We start from the raw sequence: 26,991 nt of genomic DNA, 5'->3' as shown, positions 1-26,991 counted from the left end.
TTCTATTATACTAAGAAGTTTCAATGCATTTTTGTTTTTCATGACTTTAAGGGCTTTTATGTAATAAAGAAACTCAGAATGAAACACATTAAACCTATAGGTTTCACTTTCATATACTTGGATTTGTGCAAATAAAATTTTCCAAGAATGAGAATGTGGTGCATTTATGTGCCAAACTTCCCAGAACATAACATGTCAAATAACATGTAAAATAACATTAAATAAAATAACATCAAATAACATAACATGTAAAATAACATCAAATAAAATAACATCAAATAACATAACATGTAAAATAACATGTAAAATAACATCAAATAAAATAACATAAAATAACATAACATGTAAAATAACATCAAATAAAATAACATCAAATAACATAACATGTAAAATAACATGTAAAATAACATCAAATAAAATAACATAAAATAACATAACATGTAAAATAACATCAAATAAAATAACATCAAATAACATAACATGTAAAATAACATGTAAAATAACATAAAATAAAATAACATAAAATAACATAAAATAACATAACATGTAAAATAACATAAAATAACGTAACATGTAAAATAACATAACATGTAAAATAACATGTAAAATAACATAACATGTAAAATAACATGAAAATAACATAAAATAACGTAACATGTAAAATAACATAACATGTAAAATAGTATAAAATAACATAAAATAACATAACATGTAAAATAACATAAAATAACGTAACATGTAAAATAACATAACATGTAAAATAACATGTAAAATAACATGTAAAATAACATAACATGTAAAATAACATGAAAATAAAATAACATCAAATAACATAACATGTAAAATAACATAAAATAAAATAACATAAAATAACACAACATAAAATAACATAACATGTAAAATAACATAAAATAACATAACATGTAAAATAACATAACACAAAATAACGTAACATGTAAAATAACATAACATGTAAAATAATATAACATGTAAAATAACATAAAATAACATAAAATAAAATAACATAAAATAACGTAACATGTAAAATAACATAACATAAAATAACATAACATGTAAAATAACATAAAATAAAATAACATCAAATAACATAACATGTAAAATAACATGTAAAATAAAATAACATGTAAAATAACATAAAATAAAATAACATCAAATAACATAACATGTAAAATAACATGTAAAATAAAATAACATGTAAAATAACATAAAATAAAATAACATCAAGTAACATAACATGTAAAATAACATGTAAAATAACATAAAATAAAATAACATGTAAAATAAAATAACGTAACATGTAAAATAACATGTAAATAAAATAACATAACATGTTAAATAAAATAACATAACATGTAAAATAACATGTAAAATAACATAAAATAAAATAACATCAAATAACATAACATGTAAAATAACATAAAATAACATAACAGAGAATGTTATTCTAAGGACAGGACTTTTAATTTGACACAGATAATTGCCGCGTGATAAATACGTCATCGCGTTGACACAGTGTCGCATACTGATGACTCGTGTTTGTCGTCTCCTCCCTTCCGCTCCATTGTTCCTGGTTGCTGGTTGTCGGATGTAACAGACTCCGTGTGTAACACTGGGATCGCAGATGTTGAGGAATAACTCTGACATAAGGTACGTTTTATAATACTTAATCATCTTATTTCATGTCTGTAGTGATTCTGTCAGTTTGAGCTCGTTATTGCGACGTTAGCAACAGAGAAGCTGTCATCCTCACCCAGCATAGCAACAACATTAACGGTAGCTGATGATTATTATATCATCATAATAATGTTTTTATTATATTAAAGTCATGCCGAGCTGGAGAGTTGCTCCTGGGGATTCATTTAAATGTTTTAAATCTTGTTTTACTCGTCTGTACGTTTACTGAGCAGTAGTGATATGTATTTTTATTTTATGTGTTTCAGTATTTTATGTTATTTTATGATATTTTATGTTATTTTACATGTTATGTTATTTTATGTTATTTTACATTTTGTGTTATTTTATGTTATTTTACATGTTATGTTATTTTATGTTATTTTACATTTTGTGTTATTTTATGTTATTTTATGATATTTTATGTTATTTTATGTTATTTTACATGTTATGTTATTTTATGTTATTTTACATTTTGTGTTATTTTATGTTATTTTATGATATTTTATGTTATTTTACATGTTATGTTATTTTATGTTATTTTACATGTTATGTTATATTACATTTTATGTTATTTTTACATGTTATTTTACATTTTATGTTATTTTATGTGTATCAGTATTTTATGTTATTTTATGATATTATGTTATTTTACATGTTATTTTATTTTATGTTATTTTATGTTATTTTATTTTATGTTATTTTACATGTTATTTTACATTTTATGTTATTTTATTTTATGTTGTTTTACATGTTATTTTACATTTTATGTTATTTTATTTTATGTTATTTTTTGTTATTTTACATGTTTTTTTAATGTTATTTTATTTTATGTTATTTTACATGTTATGTTATTTTACGTTATTTTATTTTACATGTTATGTTATTTTATGTTATTTTACATTTTGTGTTATTTTATGTTATTTTATTTTATGTTATTTTATGATATTTTATGATATTTTATGTTATTTTACATGTTATGTTATTTTATGTTATTTTACATTTTGTGTTATTTTATGTTATTTTATGATATTTTATGTTATTTTACATGTTATGTTATTTTATGTTATTTTACATGTTATGTTATATTACATTTTATGTTATTTTTACATGTTATTTTACATTTTATGTTATTTTATGTGTATCAGTATTTTATGTTATTTTATGATATTATGTTATTTTACATGTTATTTTATTTTATGTTATTTTATGTTATTTTATTTTAGGTTATTTTACATGTTATTTTACATTTTATGTTATTTTATTTTATGTTGTTTTACATGTTATTTTACATTTTATGTTATTTTATTTTATGTTATTTTTTGTTATTTTACATGTTTTTTTAATGTTATTTTATTTTATGTTATTTTACATGTTATGTTATTTTACGTTATTTTATTTTACATGTTATGTTATTTTATGTTATTTTACATTTTGTGTTATTTTATGTTATTTTATTTTATGTTATTTTATGATATTTTACATGTTATTTTACATTTTATGTTATTTTATGTTATGTTATTTTATGTTATTTTACATGTTATGTTATATTACATTTTATGTTATTTTACATGTTATTTTCCATTTTATGTTATTTTATGTTATTTGATGTTATTTTATTTTACATGTTATTTTACATTTTATGTTATTTTATGTTATTTTTTGTTATTTGACATGTTTTTTTACGTTATTTTATGTTATTTTACATGTTATGTTATTTTATGTTATTTTACATGTTATGTTATATTACATTTTATGTTATTTTATGTTATTTTACATATTATGTAAAATAACATTTTAAATGTTCTGGGAAGTTCGGCACATAAATGCTCCACAAAACAGCACTTAATAACAGTGCAACCTGAATTTCTAGCCTAGGAGTTACACACTAGCAATTTCTATAATAGTAAAAATTTTAACCAAATACTTGTTTTTCGTATATTAAAGTCATGCCGAACTGGAGAGCAGCTCCTGTGGATTAATTTAAATGTTTTAAATCATGTTTTACTCGTCTATACGTTTACTGACCAGTAAAGCATCTTTGAGATATAGGTTTTTCAAATAGAGTTTTGTTCAATCAATTTCTTCATAGTAGATGTTTTGTGTTGTGAATTAATTTCCAATAATAAATATATACATACATTTGCATAAAACTGCATATATGCCCGCACCCATGTTGATAAGGGTATTTAATACTTGACAAATCTCCCTTTAAGGTACATTTTGAATAGAAAAAAAATGTGCGATTAATCGCGATTAAATATTTTTATCGATTGACAGCCCTAATTATTTAAAAAAATATATCATAACATCCAACATCATAACACTACTTTTAGAGGGCAAATACACTGAGAGGGGGCATCTCTTTGCAAATGACATAAAATAATGACTGAGTTCATCTTTGTATGTATAGTGTTTTTGAGGATCGATACCGTATCACAAAACATAATATTGCAATATTTATGTTGGCGGTGGTTACCAAATGGTACAGTTTTCTTCTTTTGGCAAGTAATGTCTGAAGTCCAGTCAGAGGTTTCTGGTTGGTCATGCAGTCAGTCACATGCTGCTTCCCAGTATGGTATTCAGATACTGACATGTCTACTGCTGCACTTGTTGTAGGTCACTCTGGATGAGAGCATCAGCTGTAAGAAAAGATTAGACGTGAAGGGAGATGAAAAGCTGAAGTAAGCAAGCAGACAGTCCCTCTGGGAACGCTGTGACAGGCTGGTGTTGTGCTGTGTTGTCAGTTACTATCAGGGCTGCCATCCTGCGGTTACATTTTACACTTTTTATAATGTGCAATAATCTGTCTCCAACATTAAGTGGCGGTTTCCAGATTGTGGTCTGGGTTTTCGCCAGCTTTTTCAAACCACAGGACATTATGTGTGTGTAAACCATACATCTATCTCCATTAGATTTTTGGTAGTATTTTTTGTTTAACCTTGCCAAAGAGGCCCTGGGACTACAAGCTTGCTATTCAGTTTCCAGTCAAGACCAGGCTGTATCACCAACACTAAGCTGTCTGTGACAGTGTTACTCATGAGATGACTCACAGGCACTTGGTCAAGATCAGCCACAGCATTTTAAATCAGGGAAAAGAAGCTTGCATGGAAAAGATGTTGCTATGAACATAATTGGTGCAGAATTTCTTTACCCAGCTCATGCTGGTGTCAGTAGCTATTAAAGATGATTAATATATACGATATTTTGTGTATAGAATTGGCCCTTATGTGAATGTGACTATTATCATTCCAATACCAGTGTCATCATTAATGGATCAGTGCAGTCTCTAATGCCAAACAGCACATCTAGACTGCAACATTGCGTGCATGACATTAATCTCCTTCATGGAGCAAACAGTTTTCAATGTTACGTAAGCAGAGGATGAATGTTGCCCAAGGACTCTTGTCTTTCCACAGGCATGCCCTACTGATACACACAGGCATGTTTGACCGCACAGGTCAGTGATGCTGATGGTACTGGGGTTGTAAAGGATAGTAGCATGTATGAACCTGCACAGTGTCCTTTTAGTAAAGTAGATATCATTAGTTGATGTACCACAACAGCACAATAACACACCTCTCTATCTAATTAAAGGATGGGTCCATTATTATTTTTTTACCTTTTTCTTTAGCTTTTTATATCATTCTGTAGTTCTAAACATTCAAATTGTTTTAGCGTCAAAATGCTATGCAGTACATTGATATTTTCCCAAAAAAGCAATGTACTGCTGTGGACGCCACGTTAGTTCGGATCCAAAAGTAAAACAATAACACAAACAAACTAACCAATCGAAGCAGAAGCAGACCAGCAACTCCCGTGTTCTGCGAGGTAAAATTACTGTTTTTGTGAATGGAGTCTGGTGGCTTTGAAGACAGCAATATTACGGCTTTAGTTCCCCGTCGGAAAGGGCTCTCTGATGGCGAGGTAATGCGGTGAAAATATTCTAAATATAACATACACTGATATTGAAAATGCTATCAAATAGCATTATGGGAAGTGTAGGATCCAGCTGTTTGAGGCATTATTCATACTAACAGGGTAAAAAGTCAGGATACCTTGGCCTCTGCTGCTTCAATTTTGGCCGTTCTTTTTTAAATCCGTCTCTCACAAGCTTCCCAACTTAATGAAGTGCGATACTACATTTCTGGAGTTGTACTGTAATTAAGTCTTCCAGCAGCTATTTGGAATAGAAGAAATGTGTGAGTTAATATATGAACGGACAAGACGGAGACCAAAACAGTAACATACTGTACAGAAGCACGTGTTCACAGCTGGTATCTCATTTTCCCAATTGTCTACTGGCAGCTCATCCCTCTAAGAGGGTGCATCCTGTCTCATTTCGTCAGTCATCCCTTTAAGTCCCCATAGAGATAGTCAACAGGATGTGGGAGGGCCATGTCTTGGCCCTCCCTTAAAACATGTGGCACATAGAAGGAAATTTATAGCAGCTGGTCTGCTTGTACTAATAAATGTCCTACGTCTTGATGAGTGACTCTTTATGCATCTCTTCGTCAGACAGACGGAAGAGAGTGTAGCTTCTTGAGATTTTAAGGCTTGACCGATGTAGTTTAAATGGTTGTATTGGCACCTAACATCTGTCAAACACTAAAGAAGATGCCAGACAATCAGCAGTTATCATGTCCAGCAGCAAACACTGTGGGAGGAATGAACATCTTTAACCACTAAACTGATTTTATTACATTTTGCTGGCTCTATTTGGCTTGTAAACGTGAGCAAAGTGTGGCATTTTTTTAATATGTCCATATTTGGGATCTTCATCTTTCTTTAACGTCAAACACTTCTCTCCTCAGGTAAAGGTGTGCGCGGGCACCCCCGCCATCAGTGCAAGAACAGGATGTGATGTCACAGCGATAGCACGGCTCCCGTATTCTGTCTGGCTTTGTGTTTACGAGCGGGGAGACCCCTCCTCCCGCTCCAAGCATGTTTGAAGTCAAACCCCGGGCGGTGGAGAAGAAGGAGTCGAGCACCGAGACAGGTAGGGGCCAAATCAATATTATATTAATATTATCATTATTAGGGCTGACAATCAATTTAAATATTTAATCGTGATTAATCGCATGATTGTCCATAGTTAATCGCACATTTGTTATCTGTTCAAAATGCATAAAGTAATTATTACATATTAGTGGAATATCTGCAGTATGCCAGCTGTAAGATTTGTGTACATTTTCAAATTTGGCTCTGCCAATGTTACACTGCCCTTAAGTACAGTATGTCTTTGGGCTTGATGCTTTAGTTAGCCCCATCTGTCCCAGTAAACCACATATTTGCTCGAGTGGAAGGACATTAGCTTGTACGGCGCCTGAGCCAAGAACACACACACACATATTCAAATGCTTCATCAGCCCACACTCGCCCTCAAAACACACATTCACTGCAGTCTGACTTCATCTCACCATGCAGAGCTGCACCGTTTTACCAAATAAAAGCATTCATTATATTTTCATTGTGATGCATGATAACATGGTAAAGCCTTGATTTGTTTCCAATGTAATGCATCGCCATTATTACAGTAATACAGCTGATAGTGGCCTCCAATAATAATAACCATGCACTTCCTACAATCTGTTAAAGAGGACCTGTTTGTACTTTTCCCCTTTCCTTTTGGACATTTTACAGTGCAGGAGATCATTTATTTAATCTCAAACACGTGATATTTATCTGTTTTATAACCCACAGATGAGGGGCTGGGCAGCAGCGGGAAGCGGTACGGCTCGCAGGGCTCCGGTTCGGCCGACTCCGGCTCCGTCTACCTGTCGGACAGCCAGGACTGGACGGTTTCCCCGAGCTGCTCTCCAGACGAATGTCCCCCCAGCCAGCACAGCGCCATCTCCCCCATGCTGGCCGAGGAGACCTTCCGCTACATGAGTGAGTGCAGTTAGATTTCACAGGCATCAGTGAGCAGATGGTGTGTTTGTGTGTCTCAGTGCATTAGACACGTGGGGGATTCATTTTATACAGCGCACGTCCTCTTCAGTTAGAATCACAGGGGATTTAGCGTGGATATTATTTGGCACATCATTGTCTTTGCCTGTGTGTAGCAGACAGCTCTGACAGTGTGTGAGAGAGGAATCCAGTGATCCAGCCAGAGTTAAGTGTAGCTCAGAGTCACGAGACAGACAGAGTGTGATGACGAGGGCAGGAGGGGGGTTTGATAGAGGATGAAGACAGACAGGACGCTAGAGAGAGGAGTCGGACAATGCCGGTTTTAAACATCCACAATGAAGAGGTTTACGATAACTTCGCTGAGGAAGGTGAGTGCAGACGTTAGCGTGGTGCTCGGTATGAATGTGTGTAACCGAGAGAGAGTCTGCAAGGTCAGGCAGAATGTGACATGGTGGAGGGGAAAGTGTGTGTACACTGTGGGTGTGTGTGTGTTCCTTGAAAGACAGGAAGTGGGCAAGTCTGAATGAATGCTTGCGTGTTTACATTCAAACAAGTTGTGGTATGCTGCAGCTGGAGCAGCGTTGACAGTTAGACAGACGCGACTTCCTCTCCAAGTTTTTCTCATGCATGCACAATTTGCAATACATACTGTACTTCCTCTCTGGGAACAGTTGTATAAACTTAGTTTATAACTAGTCTTGGCCTTAGCTTTGTTGCTAAAGCAACAACAATCTGTTAGAATGTCACTTAGCTAACTATTTCAACAGTTTACCCATTACTTTATCTAAGTCAGTCTTCCATTAGTCACTCATAGGGAAGCTTTATGCAACAGATACATTTAAGTCTCTATAGCAAGTCTGACTCAAAGTTATATTTAAGACTAGGTCTATTTTTATGCAACTGGTCCCAGAAGATTGAAGTGTAACATGGTAGATGCAGTATGCTTGTGTTTACATGATATTATTGTATAGCGTAGGTGTTTAGGTGGTGTGTATATGTGTTTGTTAACTGCACGTGTGAGAGGAAGGGTACAGTAAGGGAAGTCTCGGTTTCATATTACTGCTCGGTGAAACGTTTGCTCCACTTCTGCGGTGTAAAATCAAACGCAGCCTATTAATAGCGCCTGATGCACTTGAACAGGCATGGCATGCTAAAATTCGTGTGCCCCCTGGTTGTCCTAAAGCTATATGAAGAAATGTGTGTGGTTCTGGCGTATTTAGACGATGCTGACAATGTTTAAACAGCCTGAATATTTCAATACTTCATGATGGTACAAGTATCAAGTATCCTGTTTTTGTGTCTTGTTGTGAAATCTGAAGACGGAGCTGTCTGACTTGGAAAAAATGCTGTTTGAGCCGCAGAAACTTTACACAACTCTATTTTAATGTTTGTCTCTAACTTTCACATTCGGTCGAACAAAACTGTCCTCTCCAAAACTGGATCCTGCACGTTTAAATTAGCATTTTTACCCCGTGGAATTGATACTTTTTTGTGTTTAACAATTATTTCTTACACTACGCTTTTCAAATTTGTCAGATAAACGAATGTTGGACCTGCAGCTTAGAGTTTATTAGGGTCAAAGGTCCAACCGAGCATGGATCAAAAGGTCCACGGTGTTCCTTAAGAGGTCGTTGCACTGATTGTGATTATGCCAGCAGTCCAAGAATCAATATTAAAATAAAAGTACTAACTTTGTCACTCATTGGACTTTGCAGTTATGTAGTTTATTGCGGCCAGAGTTCAGTCACTGTCTCCTATAAGTAAAAACAATACTCTTCCCAGTAGGTAAATGTGTGTGCAAGAGACACTATGCATCAAATGTACAGTAACATGAGATTATATGCATTGTGTGTGTGTGTGTGTGCAGTATCCGTCTTCCTGTGTGTAACAAAGACGGCTGGAGGTTATTTTTAACCGTTGGTTGTTGGAGCGGAGTGCAGTGTCCAGATCCAGAGGTCACTGTGGGCCTCAGATTACTGGATGACACAGCTGCTTCACTTGAAGCTTTTCTAGCTCTGCTTATTGCATTTAATTCCTGCTGAACTGTAGATTGCTTCACTATACTGAATGTACAGAGAGGAGAGAGACGTCAAGCTACAAAGATGTGCAACGTTGTATGATGAAAAATAAAGTTTTCTAGGTGTGTGATCGACGCAGCAGGGAAAATATAAAAAAGTAGTTTTGTTAGGCCAGTGGGGCAACATTTAGTTGTTAAATATATTTAGTAAAAGGCAATGTTTCAATAGAGTTGCCACTTGTCTTTAAACAGGTGGAAGGGCGAGCGGTGCGGCGCTGGTGAAACCCACTCAGGTGCTAAAAGTGGAACAAACTAATTGATGTGTAGACTCTCAACAAACTAATGTTCTAAATGAAGTTGATTTATCGAAGCTTCCGCTTTCACCCTCAGCTTCTTACTTCCTTTCCTCCTGCCTTTCTTTCCCGTTCATCTTTAAAACAACCTTCTGATCTTCCCCTTCCTTTCTCTCTCCTTTCTCTCTCACTAGCGTATCTTGCTTTGGAGCCCTCTTCTTATTCCCACCCCGGCTCTCAGAGCCTCTCCAAAGGTATCTTTCTCTCTCTATCTGCCTGTTCTGCTCCGCAACTTCTTCATTTAGCTCCGGTGTGAGTGAGAGGGGCTCCGGTCCACAATGTGGCTCCGACAGCTGCACCTCCACTTGGATCTGGAGCCAGTCCAGATCCACAGACCTGGAGCCCCTCTCTGCTTTTTGCATGTAGATGACAGCAGACTTGCGTAGTATTGGTCTGCTGTCTGCCACTGTAGTCAGCTTTATAGTACTGTAGCACTGCATAGTGTGTGTGTATGTGCAGTCTCTTTATTATTATGGAGGATGGAATCTGCCAAAATAAAAAAATTCTAATTAAATAACTCTAAATTAATGATTTGCCAGTAAATTAACCAAAAATAATATTAAAAATAAATGTAGGCATTAAGTAATTGATAACATGTGACATAAATTGATGTTTCTGTTTTAATTTGCTTATAAATAAAATTATTAAATAAATACATACAACTTAATAATGATGAATAAATACATTTAAAAATTAATACAAAAATTAATAAATAAAAGGGAAAATTAAATTGAAGAAAAGATAGTGTGGGAAGTAACACAAAGATAAATAAATAAAGAAGCAAATTAAAACAGAAATATTAATGAAGTTTCTGTTTTAATTACATTTTTAAATGTATTTTTTCATTATTAAGTTGTTTTTATTTAATAAAAACAAATGAATGCATAAATACATAAATAAATACATGCATGAATAAATACATTTACAAAATCAATTTAAAATAAATAAAAAATAAATGCAAATATAAATACATGTTAAAAGTTAAGAAAATTAAATAAATTCCATAGATGGAAGCAAATGCAAACAGAAATATCAATTTATGTCACATTTTATCAATTAATTAATGCATACATTTATTTTTTAATATTTTTGGTTCATTTGATGGCATATTTATTTATTTATCAAGTCATTTATTTATTTATTTTTTATTTTAGCAGGTTCTGTCCTGCATACTTCATGTCTGTATAGTGCTGTCGTGGTTTCATTACATTCAGACCACCAGCAACCACTTAGCCATGTTGTGGAGCTATTTCATCAGATGGCATTGGTAGTGTTTCAGTAATATGGGTGACATATATTGTAACCACGCTGGATCATGATTGGCTGCTACAGTAAAGATTGTTGAGGAAGTGGCTGCTTGTGGTCAGAACATTTTATTAGGTAGTAAGTAAAGTGGAAGGATACGGTGGTTTCATCTAAATCTTTGCATGCCACAGTGGTCATAATAAACTGCATGTGTGTGTGTCTCCTAAAAGTAAAAATGCTCTTTCTGGCCAGTCCTCAGTGGCGACCGCGTGGAGCAGATGACCAAGACTTACAATGACATCGAAGTGGTGTCACACCTTTTGGCGGAGGTAGGTGTCCCCCGTCGCTTGTTTATTTAGTTTTGTATTAAAAAGCAGCATCTAATTGGTTGGTGCTCTTATTGGACAGCGGGACAGGGACTTGGAGCTGGCGGCTCGGATCGGACAGTCACTCCTACAGAGGAACCACCTGCTGCAGGAACGCAACGAGGCCTTGGAGGAGCAGCTGGCGCAGGCCCTGGACCAGGTAGCTCACGCATGCTTGTTCATTATTATTGAGGATGACGCTTTTAAGTTTTTTCTTCCTATTTCTTTAAAAAATTACAGGCAAACTTCTAGTGGTTTGTCTCTCTGAACCTCTAAGACTATCAGGAATCAGATCACACAGTAATCACTCTACACAAACCTCTAACTCGTTGTCCAGGTTCACCAGGTGGAGCACGATCTCAGCAAGAAGGACGAGCTGCTGCGGATGGTGGCCAGCGCCTCGGAGGAGAGCGAGACCGACTCCAGCGTGTCCACGCCGCTGCGGCAGACTCGGCCGCCGGGGGGAACCACCGCCGCCGCAGCGCTCAGCCAGCTGGAGTCTCTGCAGGGCAAGCTGCAGGACCTGGAGGAGGAGAACCTGTCGCTGAGGTCTGAGGTACGAGAAGTGAAAGGGGAAGCTTTAAATCATAGACCACATTTTGAGAAGTTAGTTGACAGCAGAATTAATAAGTGAATCCTTACTGGTTCCTCTCAACGTCTCCACTCCAGGCGTGTCAACTGAAGACCGACACCATCACCTACGAGGAGAAGGAGCAGCAACTAGTGATCGACTGTGTCAAGGAGCTCCGTGAGTGAGATGCACATTTACACTGAAAGGAAGCAGTCTGGTGTCTGGAGTGCTGATTTTAATCTTGGTCCATGTATGTGTTGGTTCCAGGTGAGTCCAACAGCCAGATGGTGTCTCTGACGGACGAACTGTCCCAGAAGAACGAGGAGCTGCTCCGACACCAGGAGGAGATCGCTCAGCTGCTCTCCCAGATAGTAGAGCTGCAGCACCGCATCAAGGAGGTGAGGAGACCGAACTGCTGTTACAGATTACGTACTGTAGGGACCAGAGGTGGGAGTTGTCAGACTGGAGTCTTGACTTGGGACTTGCCATGGGACTTGGGGGTCTTGACTTGAAACTTGCCGTGGGTCTTGGTGTTCTTGACTTTGGACTTGACGTGGGACTTAGTGGTCTTGACTCTGGACTTGTGTATCTGTGTTTAAATGCTTACTATATGTTGTGTTGTTTTTACACAGCTGGCTCTGGAGAAAGAGGAGCTGAGGATCCACCTGCAGGCCTCTAAAGACGCTCAGAAACAGCTCACAGCTGAGGTCAGTCTCACACACCAGCAGGACGTTTTCTCTCCGATCATGTTCATGTATGAAAGGACTCCTGGACTGGACCAGTTTTACTTTAACTGGCCACAGAAAACACTAAACCAGATGTTGACACTGTTTTTGTATGTTTGCAGCACTAACCCAGATTAACAAAATACAGTGATTCTTTGATTGACTAGAATAAATACATGACTAAATTTAATTTGTATAGTTTAAGCACCTCATTTAAATAAGGTTAAAAATCACATTATTTTTAAATTAATCTTTTAATTAGTAATTGTTAATTTTGTAAATCCATTAATAGGTTTAGAAATTTATTTAAGACAATTTAGTTGACAAATTAAATAACACATTTACAGTCAGAATGCATGCCTAATTTAAATATCTATTAAAGTGCTTAATTATTTGCTGCATACAGAAACAAAGTCATTTGTATAACCGCTGCTGGTGTGTGTGTGTGTTGCAGCTGGACGATATGGCGGACAGGAATGCGGAGTGTGTAGAGATGCTCCATGAATCCCAGGAGGAGATGAGGGACCTTCGTAATAAAAACACTCCCTCTGCTGGGATGAGACGGCAATTTTCCTACGGCCTCTACCCCATGGTGAGAGAAACACTCAACACAACACGATGGTTAAATTAAAGGTACAAAATGCACCTAGAAAACTCCACAGAGTGCACCTTTAATATTGTGTGTTTATGTACAGGACTCCCTGGCAGCGGAGATCGAGGGCACCATGAGGAGAGAGCTGAGTGTAGAGGAGGAGACCGCCTCCGTGGACCAAAGGTCAGACACCCAAACGTAATGAAAAACACAGACAGTCCTCAGGCTGACACTGGGTCGATTTTCTCTTAAATACCACTTCCTATCACAGACTCGTTGGGTGGATTTAGTGAGTGTGCCAGTGATATATTGAGTCCTCTTTATACGCCTTCACATAAATCCTAACTGTTTTATTGGATACTTCAAGCTCTTTGTCCCGTAGTCCACATTTATCTCCATCGCTGGTCTTTTTGGACAGATTCTAATTAACCTCATGGACATAACGGCTGCTTTCACTAACCTCTGGTTCTGTAGTCTACAGTATCGTGTCAACGTTGTCTTTGAGGTCTTGAATTGGGACTTGACGTTGGACTTGCTGCTCTTGACATGGGTCTTGATGTGGGCTTTGGTGGTCTTGACTTGGGACTTGATGTGGGACTTGGTGGACTTGACTTGGGACTTGACGTGGGACTTGAGGGTCTTGACTTTGGTTGATCCTGACTTGGGACTTGGTGGTCTTGGGACTTGGTGGACTTAATGTGGGACTTGGTGGTCTTGACTTTGGTTGTTCTTGACTTTGGTTGGTCTTGACTTGGGACTTGGTGGACTTGATGTGTGACTTGGTGGTCTTAACATGGGACTTAGTGGTCTTGGGACTTCGTGGACTTAATGTAGGACTTGGTGGTCTTGACATGGGACTTAGTGGTCTTGGGACTTGGTGGACTTAATGTGGGACTTGGTGGTCTTGACTTTGGTTGGTCTTGACTTGGGACTTGACTGGGACTTGGTGGACTTAACATGGGCCTTGGTGGTCTTGACTTTGGTTGGTCTTGACTTTGGTTGGTCTTGACTTGGGACTTGATGTGGGACTTGGTGGACTTGATGTGGGACTTGGTGGTCTTGACATGGGACTTAGTGGTCTTGGGACTTCGTGGACTTAATGTGGGACTTGGTGTTCTTGACTTTGGTTGGTCTTGACTTGGGACTTCACATGGGACTTAGTGGTCGTGGGATTTGGTGGTCTTGACGTGGGACCTGGTGGTCTTGACGTGGGACCTGGTGGTCTTGACTTGGGACTTGACGTGGGCCTTGACAATTCTTGGACCTCGCTGACCTCTGACCTCTTCTCCCTGCAGAGCATCCCAGAAGCGAGTCTTCCAAACCGTCCGCTCCATCAACGCCTCGGCGTCGCGGCCCACATCGGCGACCCCTCCCATCCCCGGCTCAGGACAGAGCTCTCTGGTGATGACCTCGCAGCCCTTCCAGTCCAATCAGGGGTACGTTACCTACGTTACCAACGTTACCAACGTTACCAACGTTCCCGTCTTGCGTTTGAACTTGAGTACGACGTTTGTTGCCGTTCAGCTCAATAAATGTGTTGGTGTTTGCAGGGACGAGGTGCGAATAGGCCAGCCCGGCTGTCCGGGAGGAAACGACCTCACCAGGGCCCTCCACCGGCTGTCGCTGCGACGACAGAACTTTCTGTGCGAGCGTCAGTTCTTCAAGGCGGAGCGCGAGAAGAAGCTGCAGGCCATGGCGGGGGCGGAGGGGGACGGGGACGGGGAGAGCAGCGGCTGCGGCTCGCCGATGGGCAGCGTGATGTCGTCGTTCTCCAACCTGTCGGAGCTCTCCTTCGGCTCCAGCGTCTTCAGGACCTTCCTGCCTGAGAAGCTTCAGATCGTCAAGCCCATGGAAGGTAAGAAAACCAGCAAATATTCACATTTTACAAGCTGGTACCCGTGACGTTTTAGTCATTCTTACTTAAAAAGATTTTTTATTGATGCATCAACATTTCTCTCTCAGGCTCGCTGACGCTCCACCACTGGCAGCAGCTGGCCCAACCACACCTGGCCACCATCCTGGACCCCCACCCCGGGGTGGTGACCAAAGGGTTCTGCCCACTGGTTCAGGACGCCGTCTACCGCATGTCCGACATGGAGGAGGACGAGGAGGAAGAGCACAGAGGCGTCCTGGAGAAGGGGGCGGCGGAGCGCGGTAAGGAAGAGGACGACGAGGAGGAAGAGGAAGGCGGGATCACCTTCAAGGTGCGCTTTTCGTCTACGCCGGAGGAGAGGAAAGACAGGAAGCATTTGTTATCACCTCTCCCTGGCACGCCTCTCTCTCCCGCCCTGCCAGCATCACCCGGGACACCCGCCACTTCCTCCTCAGTCAGAGCAGACCTCTGTCTGACCCCCGCAGCACCCCGACATGTCACTGACAAATCCAACCTATCATCTCAGCCCATTCCAGGAGCCTGTACGACAGTGGTCCAATCACAAAGTCAATATTGCATCTCCACAACAACAACAACAACAACAACAACAACATCTTCTTCTGGTACATTTTTAAGATATCACTGCTCATTGTTGCCATTACGAGTACGTTTTTCCTCATTACCTGATTTGTTGTGTGTTCAGTCCAAAATCCAGGGAAGTGTCAGAGCTCCACCTTCTCCACCTACACCTTCACGACCTGCAGCATCCTGCACCCCAGCGACATCACACAGGTCACCTCAAGGTAAGTCCTCTCTAAAGGGTCAAATGGGACAATTATGAGAAAGAATAATGACATCCTACAAAGGGTATGTTTCATTTCTCACCTTGTGTCTGTCCATGTTTTTCAGTTGTCAGTCGTCCCTCATGGCCAACACACCCAGCTCCATGAGGACAGGTCCTAGCACCCCTTTGACTCCTTGCAGACTGAGTCTGGGTGACTCCTTCCCCCCTCGACGCCCCCCTGTGCCCACCAGAGGGCTGGCCAAGCTGGTTCTTGAGAGGGGCATTTCCGCACAAGTCTCAACTGACACCCCACCTCCGTCCCCGAAACCCGCACCCCGGCAGCCCCTCTTCTGCCTCCTCCCGAGCACACCCCCTAACTCCCCCTCCCACTCACCCGCTCCCTCCCCGGTGCCCCCGGAGTCCCGCCACTACCCCGCTGACAATTTCCTCGCCTCACGGCCGGCGGAGCTCTTTCTCCAGGACGTTTACGGGTTAAATCTGGGCCGCGCCCCACATCCTGACCTACCGAGCCCTTCCCAGGGACATCCAACCCTTGTCCTGTCCCCTAAATCAGGCCGAGCCAGGCCCGACCTCGGCCTGGTGGAGAGGCTACGGCGGTTGGGATTCACCAAGGTGCTCCAGGGTGCGGCGTCAGAACCACACCAGGATTCTGCTACTTTTGTGTCAGCAAGTGGAGGAAGCCTTTTGGACGGCCTTAGGCGCAACCAGAGCCTCCCGGCCATGATCGGTGCCCGAGCGGGAAAGTCAGCCGGTAACCCGACACCTCGTCCTCACCCCACCTCACTTGCCCTCCCCCCAACACCCTGGGGAAACCCCAAAGAACGACGCCGGCATCTTGCCTCTGTCTCCCATGTCCCGTCAACATCAACCAAACGCTGAGGGGGAAAAGGTGGATGGACCACTCCAGAACATGAACCCCTCCATCCTCTTCTTCCTCCCCTCATCTCTCCTCCTCTCTGCCTTTGGAGAGAGGAGTCAGGGACAGTCCCTCCTTTTTATGACTTAATTTTAAAGCACAATTTGAACTAAAACTGACTGTTTTTAGCTATACCGCAGTGTCTATGTGTGTAGATGTTTGCCATGATGCTAGTTACGGGGCCTTAGCTCGCCTCCGACTGGGCTCTTCAGCTCTCGATACCTTCTCAGTCATTAATTAGGTTCTGTAGTTTTCCCGCGAGGCTCTGGATGTTCAGGTAGAGGAGGGAGGGAAAGGTAACATGTAAGTGGTCGAAGGTTTGTGGATGTGGATTAGAAAAGAACGAGTTAAGTTAAAGGTAGAAAAAGGAAGAGGGAAGGTGGTCTTTATTCATGTCAGAAGGGAAAGTAAGTGAAAAGTGGCTGAGCATCCAGTCTTGCTATTCCAAGGGCTTGTTCTGTAGTGGGTCGGAATAAATTAGTCTGTAATAAAATAGTAACCATGCCCAAATACAGTGAATGGTTTAAGGTCAACTCCAAATAAAAAGAGAAGAGACTCAACAAGCTGTCATTACTTGAGGACATTTAAGTGCTAGCTGGTTTAATAGCATACTGCCGGGCTAATCTCCTTGTCAGACCATGCCATTAACATGCCAGCATTAATCTTATAATGATTTTACAATGTTGCACGGATGTCTGGTGACCGTCCATGTGCCGCGCCCCTGTTCCCGCCTCTTGTAAGCGTCTGCATGGCACGTCAAAGGCAACCTTGCCTGCGGTCGAGTCTAGAAGATAACCCACAAGTTAAGAAACTCTCGCGAGATGGTTGAGGTTAGTCATTGACCTCGAGATGGTTGAGGTTAGGCATTGACCTGGAATGGTCAAGGTTTGGCATTGACTTCAAATGGTCATGGTTAGGCATTGACCTGGAATGGTCAAGGTTAGGCATTGACTTCAAATGGTCAAGGTTCGGCATTGACCTGGAATGGTCAAGGTTAGGCATTGACCTGGAATGGTCAAGGTTAGGCATTGACCTGGAATGGTCAAGGTTAGGCATTGACTTCAAATGGTCAAGGTTCGGCATTGACCTCAAATGATCAAGGTTTTGCATTGACCTCAAATGATCAAGGTTTGGCATTGACCTCAAATGGTCAAGGTTAGGCATTGACCTGGAATGGTCAAGGTTAGGCATTGACCTGGAATGGTCAAGGTTAGGCATTGACTTCAAATGGTCAAGGTTTGGCATTGACCTCAAATGATCAAGGTTTGGCATTGACCTCAAATGATCAAGGTTTGGCATTGACCTCAAATGGTCAAGGTTAGGCATCGACCTCAAATGGTCAAGGTTAGGCATAGACCTGGAATGGTCAAGGTTAGGCATTGACTTCAAATGGTCAAGGTTTGGCATTGATCTCAAATAGTCAAGGTTCGGCATTGACCTCAAACGGTCAAGGTTAGGTATTGACCTGGAATGGTCAAGGTTAGGCATTGACATTGAACGGTCAAGGTTAGGATAGGTCGTCAGGCAGCGAGTCTCCCGAGAGTTTTCGCACATTTTCGGAACTTGTCACTTCCATTCTAGACACGACCGTCGCCTACAGGCCCCAGCATGCACCTGTCGGCAGACCGGTGGGGCCAGGATGAATCCGAGGTCGAAACCACATCAGACGCCAGGCAAAAAAAAGAAGAGAAACGGTCCTTGTATTTAGTGTGTTTTTAATGGTATGAGGCCTTAAGTAGAAGCCAGCACTGTTATGATTTATGCTCCTGTGAAGCCATGTTTGTATATATTAGTTGCACTCAGTGGGATTTGGAGGTTAATTCGAGGATCACTGCTCGGTTGAAAACATTTCACCACGGCCTTTGCGGGCCTTTAAAAAAAGAAAATGTTATTGTTCCTTAGCTCAGGCCTCAGTCTGTTAACACATCGTTTTAGTTGTATATCACGTTTGTTTAAAATTGGTCTCACATATGCGGTTCACACACTGGCCAGCAGGTGGGAGTATTGTTGTAGGAAAGCATATGAAAGTTCATCCTAATTACTACTTTATATTCTATAATATCATAGAGCTTTGTGCTTGACCCCTGTTGTCCCTAACATCCGTCAATCCAACCAGACTTCCCACTCAGCTACTGCACTTTTTATGTTTTAGTGACACCACTATCTGAAGTATACAGATTCTAACATATTAAGAATTCAGCATACCTGTTGTAACCATGTCGGCTAACTTATTTTAATATATGTAGCAGTATTTTTTTTTTTGCTTTCCACATGTAGAGGCCTACAGAAGGGAGTCCAAATTAAGCCAAAAGTTTTATTTTTCAAGTGTGATGCATTAGTTATATAACATATCTAACAAAAAGAAACTTCTGTTTAATGTTTAGTGTGTTTGTAGGAGTGGAGAGAAGAGGAAAGAAGGCACACCCAGACTGTTCATATCTTTTAGATTTGTTGTCATACCCACTGTTTTCCAGTAAAACAGGAGATTCCGGTTTGTGTCTTTCTTTGGCTAAAATAAAAAACGTCCTGTCACTTCTTCCCTCTAAGATCATGATCCTCTGTAAACTACTCATGGCTATTATTCAGTTGCCTCTTTTTTAAAATAAAGCAATGGAAACAAAGCCACTGACTCACCCTCTGGTTTGTTATTACTCATACTTGGAAGGACTTGGTGCAGAAAGTCAAACTTGTTCTGATGGCGTGACGGTAGCAGCCGGCGCCCTCACATGGGACAGATCTTGATGCTGTCAGAGCTGGAGCTGAACTGGCCGAGGGCGAAGTCCAGACCCACCCCGACCCCGCTGCCCACTCCGAAGGCGGCGTAAAGCGGCTGGGTGAAGTTGGCGCGGAAGGTGTGTAGGTGCGTCATGCTCTCCGCCACGCTGTAGAACGCCAGCATCCCGATGGACAGGTCCAGGTAGATGCCCAGGCGGGGGGAGTAGGTGACGGGTATGTCCTTCTTCTCGTTGTCGTGCATGGCCGAGCAGCAGGTGTCCGACAGCTCCAGGGTCCAGGACTGGGCGTTGTAGCCGAGCCCCGAGCGGGCGTCCGCTCCCTTCCTGGTCAGCGCCCCGTAGACGACGCCCATAGAGGAGCCCCGGCCTCGCCACTCCGCCTCCCAGTAGCAGCGCTGGGCGTACAGCGGGCTGTCGCACATCACCTGGGTCCAGCCGTCGAAGCGCTGGGGAGTGTCGGGGTAGGGCTGCCCCGCCGCCTGCAGCGTGGCCTTGGTGTTGCCTTCGGAGAGGGCCAGCCGGCGGTGGGCCGTGTTGGGGTCAAGGATCAAGCTCACCGCGTCTAGAGGGTTTAATGGACAGTTATTCACATGTTCTGGAAAATTAATTCTTCACCTGGATTGTCAAATGATTTGTTGTGTTTTTGAGTTTCTTATATTTTATTTATTGATTTATTTATATTAATTTTTCTCCTTGTTTAAACAATCTAGTCCGTCCCTCTTTTAAGTTTTGTTTTTACCTATTTTTCCTATTATTGCTATTAATACTTTTACCTGCTACACTATCTCCTTATCGGTCATATTTTTATAATTATATATTATATATTATAATTAACTACTCCAGCTAATTATTATAACTGCTAGATGTGATACTGTTGTTGTGTCATATTTGTGATTGCCATGTCTACATACAGAAAAAAGAACTTCTCAACCGTGTTGGTTTATAAGGTGATGAAGACCATGTGATACAGTTGAAAGCCCCAGAAAAAAAACTAGTAAGAGGACCTTGAGTTGGGTTTTTTTTTGTCAAACTACAATTTCCAAGGTGAAAAATGAATTTTAATGCTTAACTTTTATGCCAACACAGACGAGAAGTACCGTGAAACCGTAACAGATACTGAGCTTGCATGTTAACAGATCATCTCCATGGCAACTGAGCAAAATCGCTTGCTGATGAAGACCATGTGATGTGATTGAAAGTGCTTGAAAAAGCTGCTAATTGGACCTTGAGCTGGGACTTATTTTTATCAAATATTGACCTTTTAACGATTGTTATAAAGGAAGTGATATGTTTTTATCTTTTTCAACCCCTGCAGCATCTGAACTGTAGTGAAACATGGAGACTCACACTGCAGGAACTCCTCTCTGGTCCTCGGTTCCGGTGCCTGGATGCTGTCAAGGTTGATTTCTCTCACTGGGAAAGCAAACGATGCGTCAATTCATGCACAGAGAAGCACAAATAGTTACATGTGTTGATTCAGATAAAGTTACTCACGTGCAGGGAAAGCAGGAGTGTGATTCATAGTGCCGGTGGTGGGCAAGTCCAAGAAGAGGCCGGGGTTAACTTGTCCATATTCAGGTGAAAGGACTGGAGGAGCCAAAAGAAGGATATTAATTTATATAAAGGCTGCTGTCTTACTTTGTGTTGTCTGAACAAATTACTAGATTAAGCTTGTTAGATACTCTTAAATCTATTGAATTAGAGTATGAGAGTCGGAGTGTGATCTTACATGGGTTATTAGTCTGGGCAATCGGGGTAGCTGCGGTGGTGCCGCGCCGATGGGAGCGGAAGAGGCTGCTGATGGAAGCCATCCGATTGAAACCTGACCCTGAAAGGAAAAGGAGATGGAAAACAAGAGGTGTTACACTCTGATGTGAGCATTTACTGTCAAAGCTCAACTATAAGAGTGTTTTTGCTTTAGTGAAAAGGTTGGTTTTGTACCTCCGGTTGATGCTTGAGCTGGAGCTGGAGCTGGAGCTGGAGCTGGAGCTGGAGCTGGAGCAGGAGTCGGAGTGGCTTGGATCCGAGTCGGGCTTGGTACCGCAGCAGGGACGGCCTGGATCTGACTGGACCTGCTCAAAAGAGACTGAGACTCTCTGCGGCTGGGGTTGGGACTGGCTCTGGGGCTCGGCCTCAGGTTGGTCTCCCTCACTGTTTGGAGGACATGTGGGATGTTAGATCAAGGTCGGGGTTACGATCATTGTCAGTTGATAACAGCTTACTAAGTATATATATAGTATATAATTATACAGTGCTATAAGCAGATTATAAGTATGTTTACAATGCCTTACAGACATAGGCGTCATAGAGAGTGTTACCAACATTTCTTGCAGTAGGAAGTAACAGCCACATTATCATCAGGAAGTCTTTGTTTTTAAATCAAAGCCGGTGTGACCAACCTGCCGGTAAACAGAGTGAACCTACCTGACTCTCTTTCCTCTTTCCTCTGTCTGTCCCGCTCCCGTGGTCTTGGTGAGCTTGTGTTACTTCTGTCTGCTGCAAAGTAGAAACATATTTTAAAACACATTTTTACTGCTCCATCCAGAGTAGTGACTCACGCTGCAGGTTCATTTAGAAGTTTTCTTCAACAGCCTCACCTCTTGGCGTGTCTCTACTCCTCACGTCTTGACCCTTGACGCCTATACCTGAATAATAAAATGTGAATATCACGTTTAAGACGGGCTGCATGGATGAATTACTTTTGATATTGTCACATGTCAGAGTTCATTACCAGGTCCTCGTCTGTCTGTACTCCGCGCTCCCACCGAGGGCGTATTAGCTGCGAGACATGACAGAAATCACATTATATAAAAGATGACAAAGTGAAAAGATGTAGATGAAAACACTGGACGTACCTGGTGAACGGTTGTTTGTATTGCGAGAACCCAGACCAAACACTGTAGAAAAATCTGAAATTAGTTTTTTGAAACTTTCAGGAGTCCTCTAATATATATAAAAAAAAATCTAAACTCACATTTTAACAGCCCTCCTTTCTGTCCTGCACCCCGGCTGGCTGGATAAGATGAGAGGAAGTTAGCAACACAACTACCACTTCAGTTATATTCATGTTGAAAAGAAAAATGTTTGGCACTTACAGTCTTTCAATGTGAACAGAGTCGTGTCGTTGACTGGAAGAGAACAGACGATTAGATGAAGATAAGACATGAAAAGAGACAATAAAACAAGATAGGAGGATCTTGTGACAGACCTTGTTTGGTGATCTTGCTCAGCTCCTGGTTGCACAGCTCCTCAACTCGATCCCTGAGGTCTAGGATGGATTCTCGTGCAGGCTCAAAGGAAGCTTCTGGATTGACAACCACAGTGGGAAGGTCACCCGACTCCAGGGGGCTGCACAAGGACTCGCATGTCTGAAGGACAATATGGTGGTTAGTTATGGGGAAGCTGAGTCTAACCCTCTACCAACACCTTCTTCTTCTGTCCAGCCCACCTGCAGGTAGTGGATGTGGTCCTCGCAACGGGCCAGGTCCTTCATCTCCGTATCCCTCTTCCTCAGCTCCTTGACCTCGGCCTCCAGGTTGTCGGTGACCTCCTGAGCGTGGCCCATCTTCTCCAGTCTGGCCTGATCCAGCAGCTCCTCCAGCAGCTCCTGCAGCCGCTCCACGGAGCGCTGCAGCTCCTGCAGCACCTGCTCCGTGTCGTCTTGCGTCTGGTCTGCAGAACGCTGGGAGAGACAAAGAGATCTCAGTATGCCAACATACACATACCTTCCAGTGGAGAAAACATGGTAAAGTGCCCTTTAGGGTGCCCTAAATGCAAGAAAACTGACCCCTATCTGAAATAACTACTGCAGGGTTAAGGGGAGTTTCCTTTTGAGCAACGGTGCACTTGCTAAATCAGTGCAGCCAACCAACCTTCATCCCCTCCATCATCTTCTTCATGTCTTTCAGCTCCTGCTCTCGGTCTTTCAGCCTCTGCTGGTTCTCCGTCTGCAGCCCCGACAGCACTTTCTACAGGAGGGTGCAGAAAGACACAACATTGAAAAGCAATCTCACACAAGCACGAGGAAACAGCTGAGAGAGTGTGACACAGAGGACGACATGAGAGGGTGGAGCGTTAATGCGTGGAGAGGAATGTAGTTAGGAATGTCCTCAGCCTGGATGGAGCCACAATGAGACACAAAAGGAGAGAGGATGACACCCTCACACACACAATGGACGGTTAGCAGGAGGATTGTCACCTATTCTCGAAGGAGCTGCCCACTTTCTATCTGTTTTAAATGTCAGTTTTACACCACTTACTAAAAACCAAACACTTATATAAAACACTATATTATTTACTTATATAACACTTATACTAAAAAGTGCCCTCTTGGGTGCAGTTCCAGTGGAGAAAACATGATAAAGTGCCCACTAGTGTGCCCTTCCAGTGGAGAAAACATGAAAAAGTGCCCTCTAGGGTGCCCTTAAATGGAGAAAACATGATAAAGTGCCCTCTAGGTGCCCGTAACTGGAGAAAACGTGATAAAGTGCCTTCTAGGGTGCCCTTAAATGGAGAAAACATGAAAAAGTGCCCTCTAGGGTGCCCTTAAATGGAGAAAACGTGATAAAGTGCCCTCTAGGGTGCCGTTCCAGTTGAGAAAACGTGATAAAGTGCCCTCTCGGGTGCCCGTAAATGGAGAAAACGTGATAAAGTGCCTTCTAGGGTGCCCTTAAATGGAGAAAACGTGATAAAGTGCCTTCTAGGGTGCCCTTAAATGGAGAAAACATGAAAAAGTGCCCTCTAGGGTGCCCTTAAATGGAGAAAACGTGATAAAGTGCCCTCTAGGGTGCCGTTCCAGTTGAGAAAACATGATAAAGTGCCCTCTAGGGTGCCCGTAAATGGAGAAAACGTGATAAAGTGCCTTCTAGGGTGCCCTTAAATGGAGAAAACATGAAAAAGTGCCCTCTAGGGTGCCCTTAAATGGAGAAAACGTGATAAAGTGCCCTCTAGGGTGCCGTTCCAGTTGAGAAAACGTGATAAAGTGCCCTCTTGGGTGCCCGTAAATGGAGAAAACGTGATAAAGTGCCCTCTAGGGTGCCCCTTAAGTGGAGAAAACATGATCAAGTGCCCTCTCGGGTGCCCTTAAATGAAGAAAACATGATAAACTGCCCTCTAGGGTGCCCCTTAAGTGGAGAAAACGTGATAAAGTGCCCTCTTGGGTGCCCGTAAATGGAGAAAACGTGATAAAGTGCCCTCTCGGGTGCCCTTAAATGAAGAAAACATGATAAACTGCCCTCTAGGGTGCCCCTTAAGTGGAGAAAACATGATCAAGTGCCCTCTAGGGTGCCGTTACAGTAGAGAAAACATGAAAAAGTGCCCTCTTGGGTGCCCGTAAATGGAGAAAACGTGATAAAGTGCCCTCTCGGGTGCCCTTAAATGAAGAAAACATGATAAACTGCCCTCTAGGGTGCCCCTTAAGTGGAGAAAACATGATCAAGTGCCCTCTAGGGTGCCGTTACAGTAGAGAAAACATGAAAAAGTGCCCTCTTGGGTGCCCGTAAATGGAGAAAACGTGATAAAGTGCCCTCTCGGGTGCCATTCCAGTGGAGAAAACATGATAAACTGCACTCTAGGGTGCCCTTACAGTAGAGAAAACATGATAAACTGCACTCTAGGGTGCCCTTACAGTAGAGAAAACATGATAAACTGCACTCTAGGGTGCCCTTACAGTAGAGAAAACATGATAAACTGCCCTCTAGGGTGCCCTTACAGTAGAGAAAACATGATAAAGTGCCCTTATATTTGATATTGGATCACATATCTGGTCTCTGAGGCCAATCCAGCATCCATCCTCACCTGCTTCTCCAGGCGCTCAGCCTTGGTGGACACACACTCGTGACCTTTGTGCAGGTTGCTGGTGCACAGCCAGCAGACGAACATCTGACACTGGCGACAGAAGAACTCCTGCAGGTACTTGTGCTCGGTGCAGATCTTCTCGGCCAGGTTGCTCGTAGGCGAGATGAGCTCATGCTGCTTCAGGGCCTTCTTGGTCTTGTGGGGCTTCAGGTGGGCGTCGCAGAATGAGCTCATGCACGCCAGGCAGCTCTTCACCGCCGCTTTCTGCTCTCCTTTGCACATGTCGCAAGGCACCGCTGTGGAGGAGAGCGTCGCTTTGGATTTGGACGCAGTGGAGGCTGTGACACCACGGGCGCTTCTCATGGACTCACGTACATCAGATTTGCTGGCCCCTTTGCGGAGCTGCTCCACGGCCTCGGCCAGCATGGTGTTCCTGCACAGGGTGGGCTTGGGGCAGAAGGTCTGGCGGCACTGGGGGCAGCTGTAGATCCCCTTGGGGTCGTCCTTGCTCCAGTAGTCCTTGATGCAGCCCATGCAGTAGCTGTGCCCACAGGGGATGGTGACCGGATCATTAGGGAGATCCAGACACACCGGGCAGTTAAACTGCTCCTCTGTCCACAGTTTAGCACTCATCCTGACACTGCTTACTCAGAGATGTCGAAGCAGAACAGTGGAAGAGAAAGATGCAGACGTGTATAAAGAGGTAAGTCTTGCCTGGACTGACAGGAGGAAACTGGTGTCTCTCAGGTGAGAGCAGGGAGAGGTGAGGTGAGGCGTGGCCAGAGCCGCCAGGCAGGTCGAGCGAGGAAAACGGGTGTTGGTGGAAAACTGCTAAATGCAAGAAGAGTAAAGGTAATGAAGTGATAATTTTATCATTTCACTAAACCAGAGGTGTATTCAGATCCTTTACTTAAAGCAGCAGTAGGTAGAAATGGAGCAAATATGATTAAAAACAGTCAGATGTCTTCTTTTCTTTTTAGTTATGATGGGATTGATGGTCAATTGAAATGTGTTGAATAAACTTGTGTCCCAATAATTCAAGTTAGTTTTTAGCTCTAACTACTAACTAAAACATAAATTAATTTACATTCATCTTTATTTTATTTTGTATTAGTTTTTAAACAGGAAATATAGTTTTGGTTTAGTTTTTTGTAAAGGATATAGTTTTTTAAAATTCATTTTCAGTTTAAAAAACATTTTTCACTACTTATTTTCGTTTACTATAATAACCCTGATTTGAAGGCCTATTTAGAAAACTCTTCTTCCTCATATAATTTCTAACAAAGGCCTATATATAACTTATAAAAGCAGTGATTACAACTCATCTTCTCCAGTACAGTCATCATAATACACCCTGTAGGTCTATCACTACAATATACACTAAGCACAACTTGTC

The 26,991-nt window shown here is 41.6% G+C and overlaps 2 protein-coding genes across 6 annotated transcripts; one reads left to right on the top strand and one right to left on the bottom strand.

Annotated features, from left to right (window-relative positions):
* Positions 1-1,550: 1,550 nt before the first annotated feature.
* Positions 1,551-19,685, top strand: trak2 (trafficking protein, kinesin binding 2). Of its 5 annotated transcripts, XM_074627261.1 has the most exons (18): positions 1,551-1,668; positions 6,507-6,691; positions 7,396-7,584; positions 9,872-9,912; positions 10,107-10,166; positions 11,470-11,546; positions 11,626-11,742; positions 11,920-12,138; positions 12,252-12,330; positions 12,421-12,551; positions 12,786-12,860; positions 13,333-13,470; positions 13,574-13,653; positions 14,766-14,906; positions 15,021-15,325; positions 15,433-15,966; positions 16,047-16,146; positions 16,253-19,685. In XM_074627261.1, the coding sequence occupies exons 3-18, from the start codon at positions 7,520-7,522 to the stop codon at positions 17,025-17,027; spliced, it is 2,937 nt and encodes a 978-aa protein (XP_074483362.1). In that variant the 5' UTR covers positions 1,551-1,668; positions 6,507-6,691; positions 7,396-7,519; the 3' UTR covers positions 17,028-19,685. The 5 variants fall into 5 exon arrangements, with proteins under 5 accessions (XP_074483362.1, XP_074483360.1, XP_074483361.1 ...); XM_074627259.1 differs by lacking the exon at positions 9,872-9,912; XM_074627260.1 differs by lacking the exons at positions 9,872-9,912; positions 10,107-10,166.
* Positions 19,365-26,423, bottom strand: trim25l (tripartite motif containing 25, like). The gene is made up of 15 exons (XM_074627263.1): positions 25,596-26,423; positions 23,672-23,767; positions 23,248-23,481; positions 23,008-23,167; positions 22,895-22,927; positions 22,774-22,812; positions 22,655-22,696; positions 22,531-22,578; positions 22,397-22,444; positions 22,224-22,295; positions 21,741-21,950; positions 21,529-21,627; positions 21,294-21,386; positions 21,147-21,212; positions 19,365-20,361 (listed from the first exon to the last, which is right to left on the bottom strand). The coding sequence occupies exons 1-15, from the start codon at positions 26,226-26,228 to the stop codon at positions 19,787-19,789; spliced, it is 2,448 nt and encodes an 815-aa protein (XP_074483364.1). The 5' UTR covers positions 26,229-26,423; the 3' UTR covers positions 19,365-19,786.
* Positions 26,424-26,991: the final 568 nt, after the last annotated feature.

The sequence above is a fragment of the Sebastes fasciatus genome, chromosome 24, assembly GCF_043250625.1.
Source record: "Sebastes fasciatus isolate fSebFas1 chromosome 24, fSebFas1.pri, whole genome shotgun sequence".
Taxonomy (NCBI): domain Eukaryota; kingdom Metazoa; phylum Chordata; class Actinopteri; order Perciformes; family Sebastidae; genus Sebastes; species Sebastes fasciatus.
Note: the sequence above shows the minus strand (reverse complement) of the source record. Positions and strands in the feature narration are given on the sequence as shown.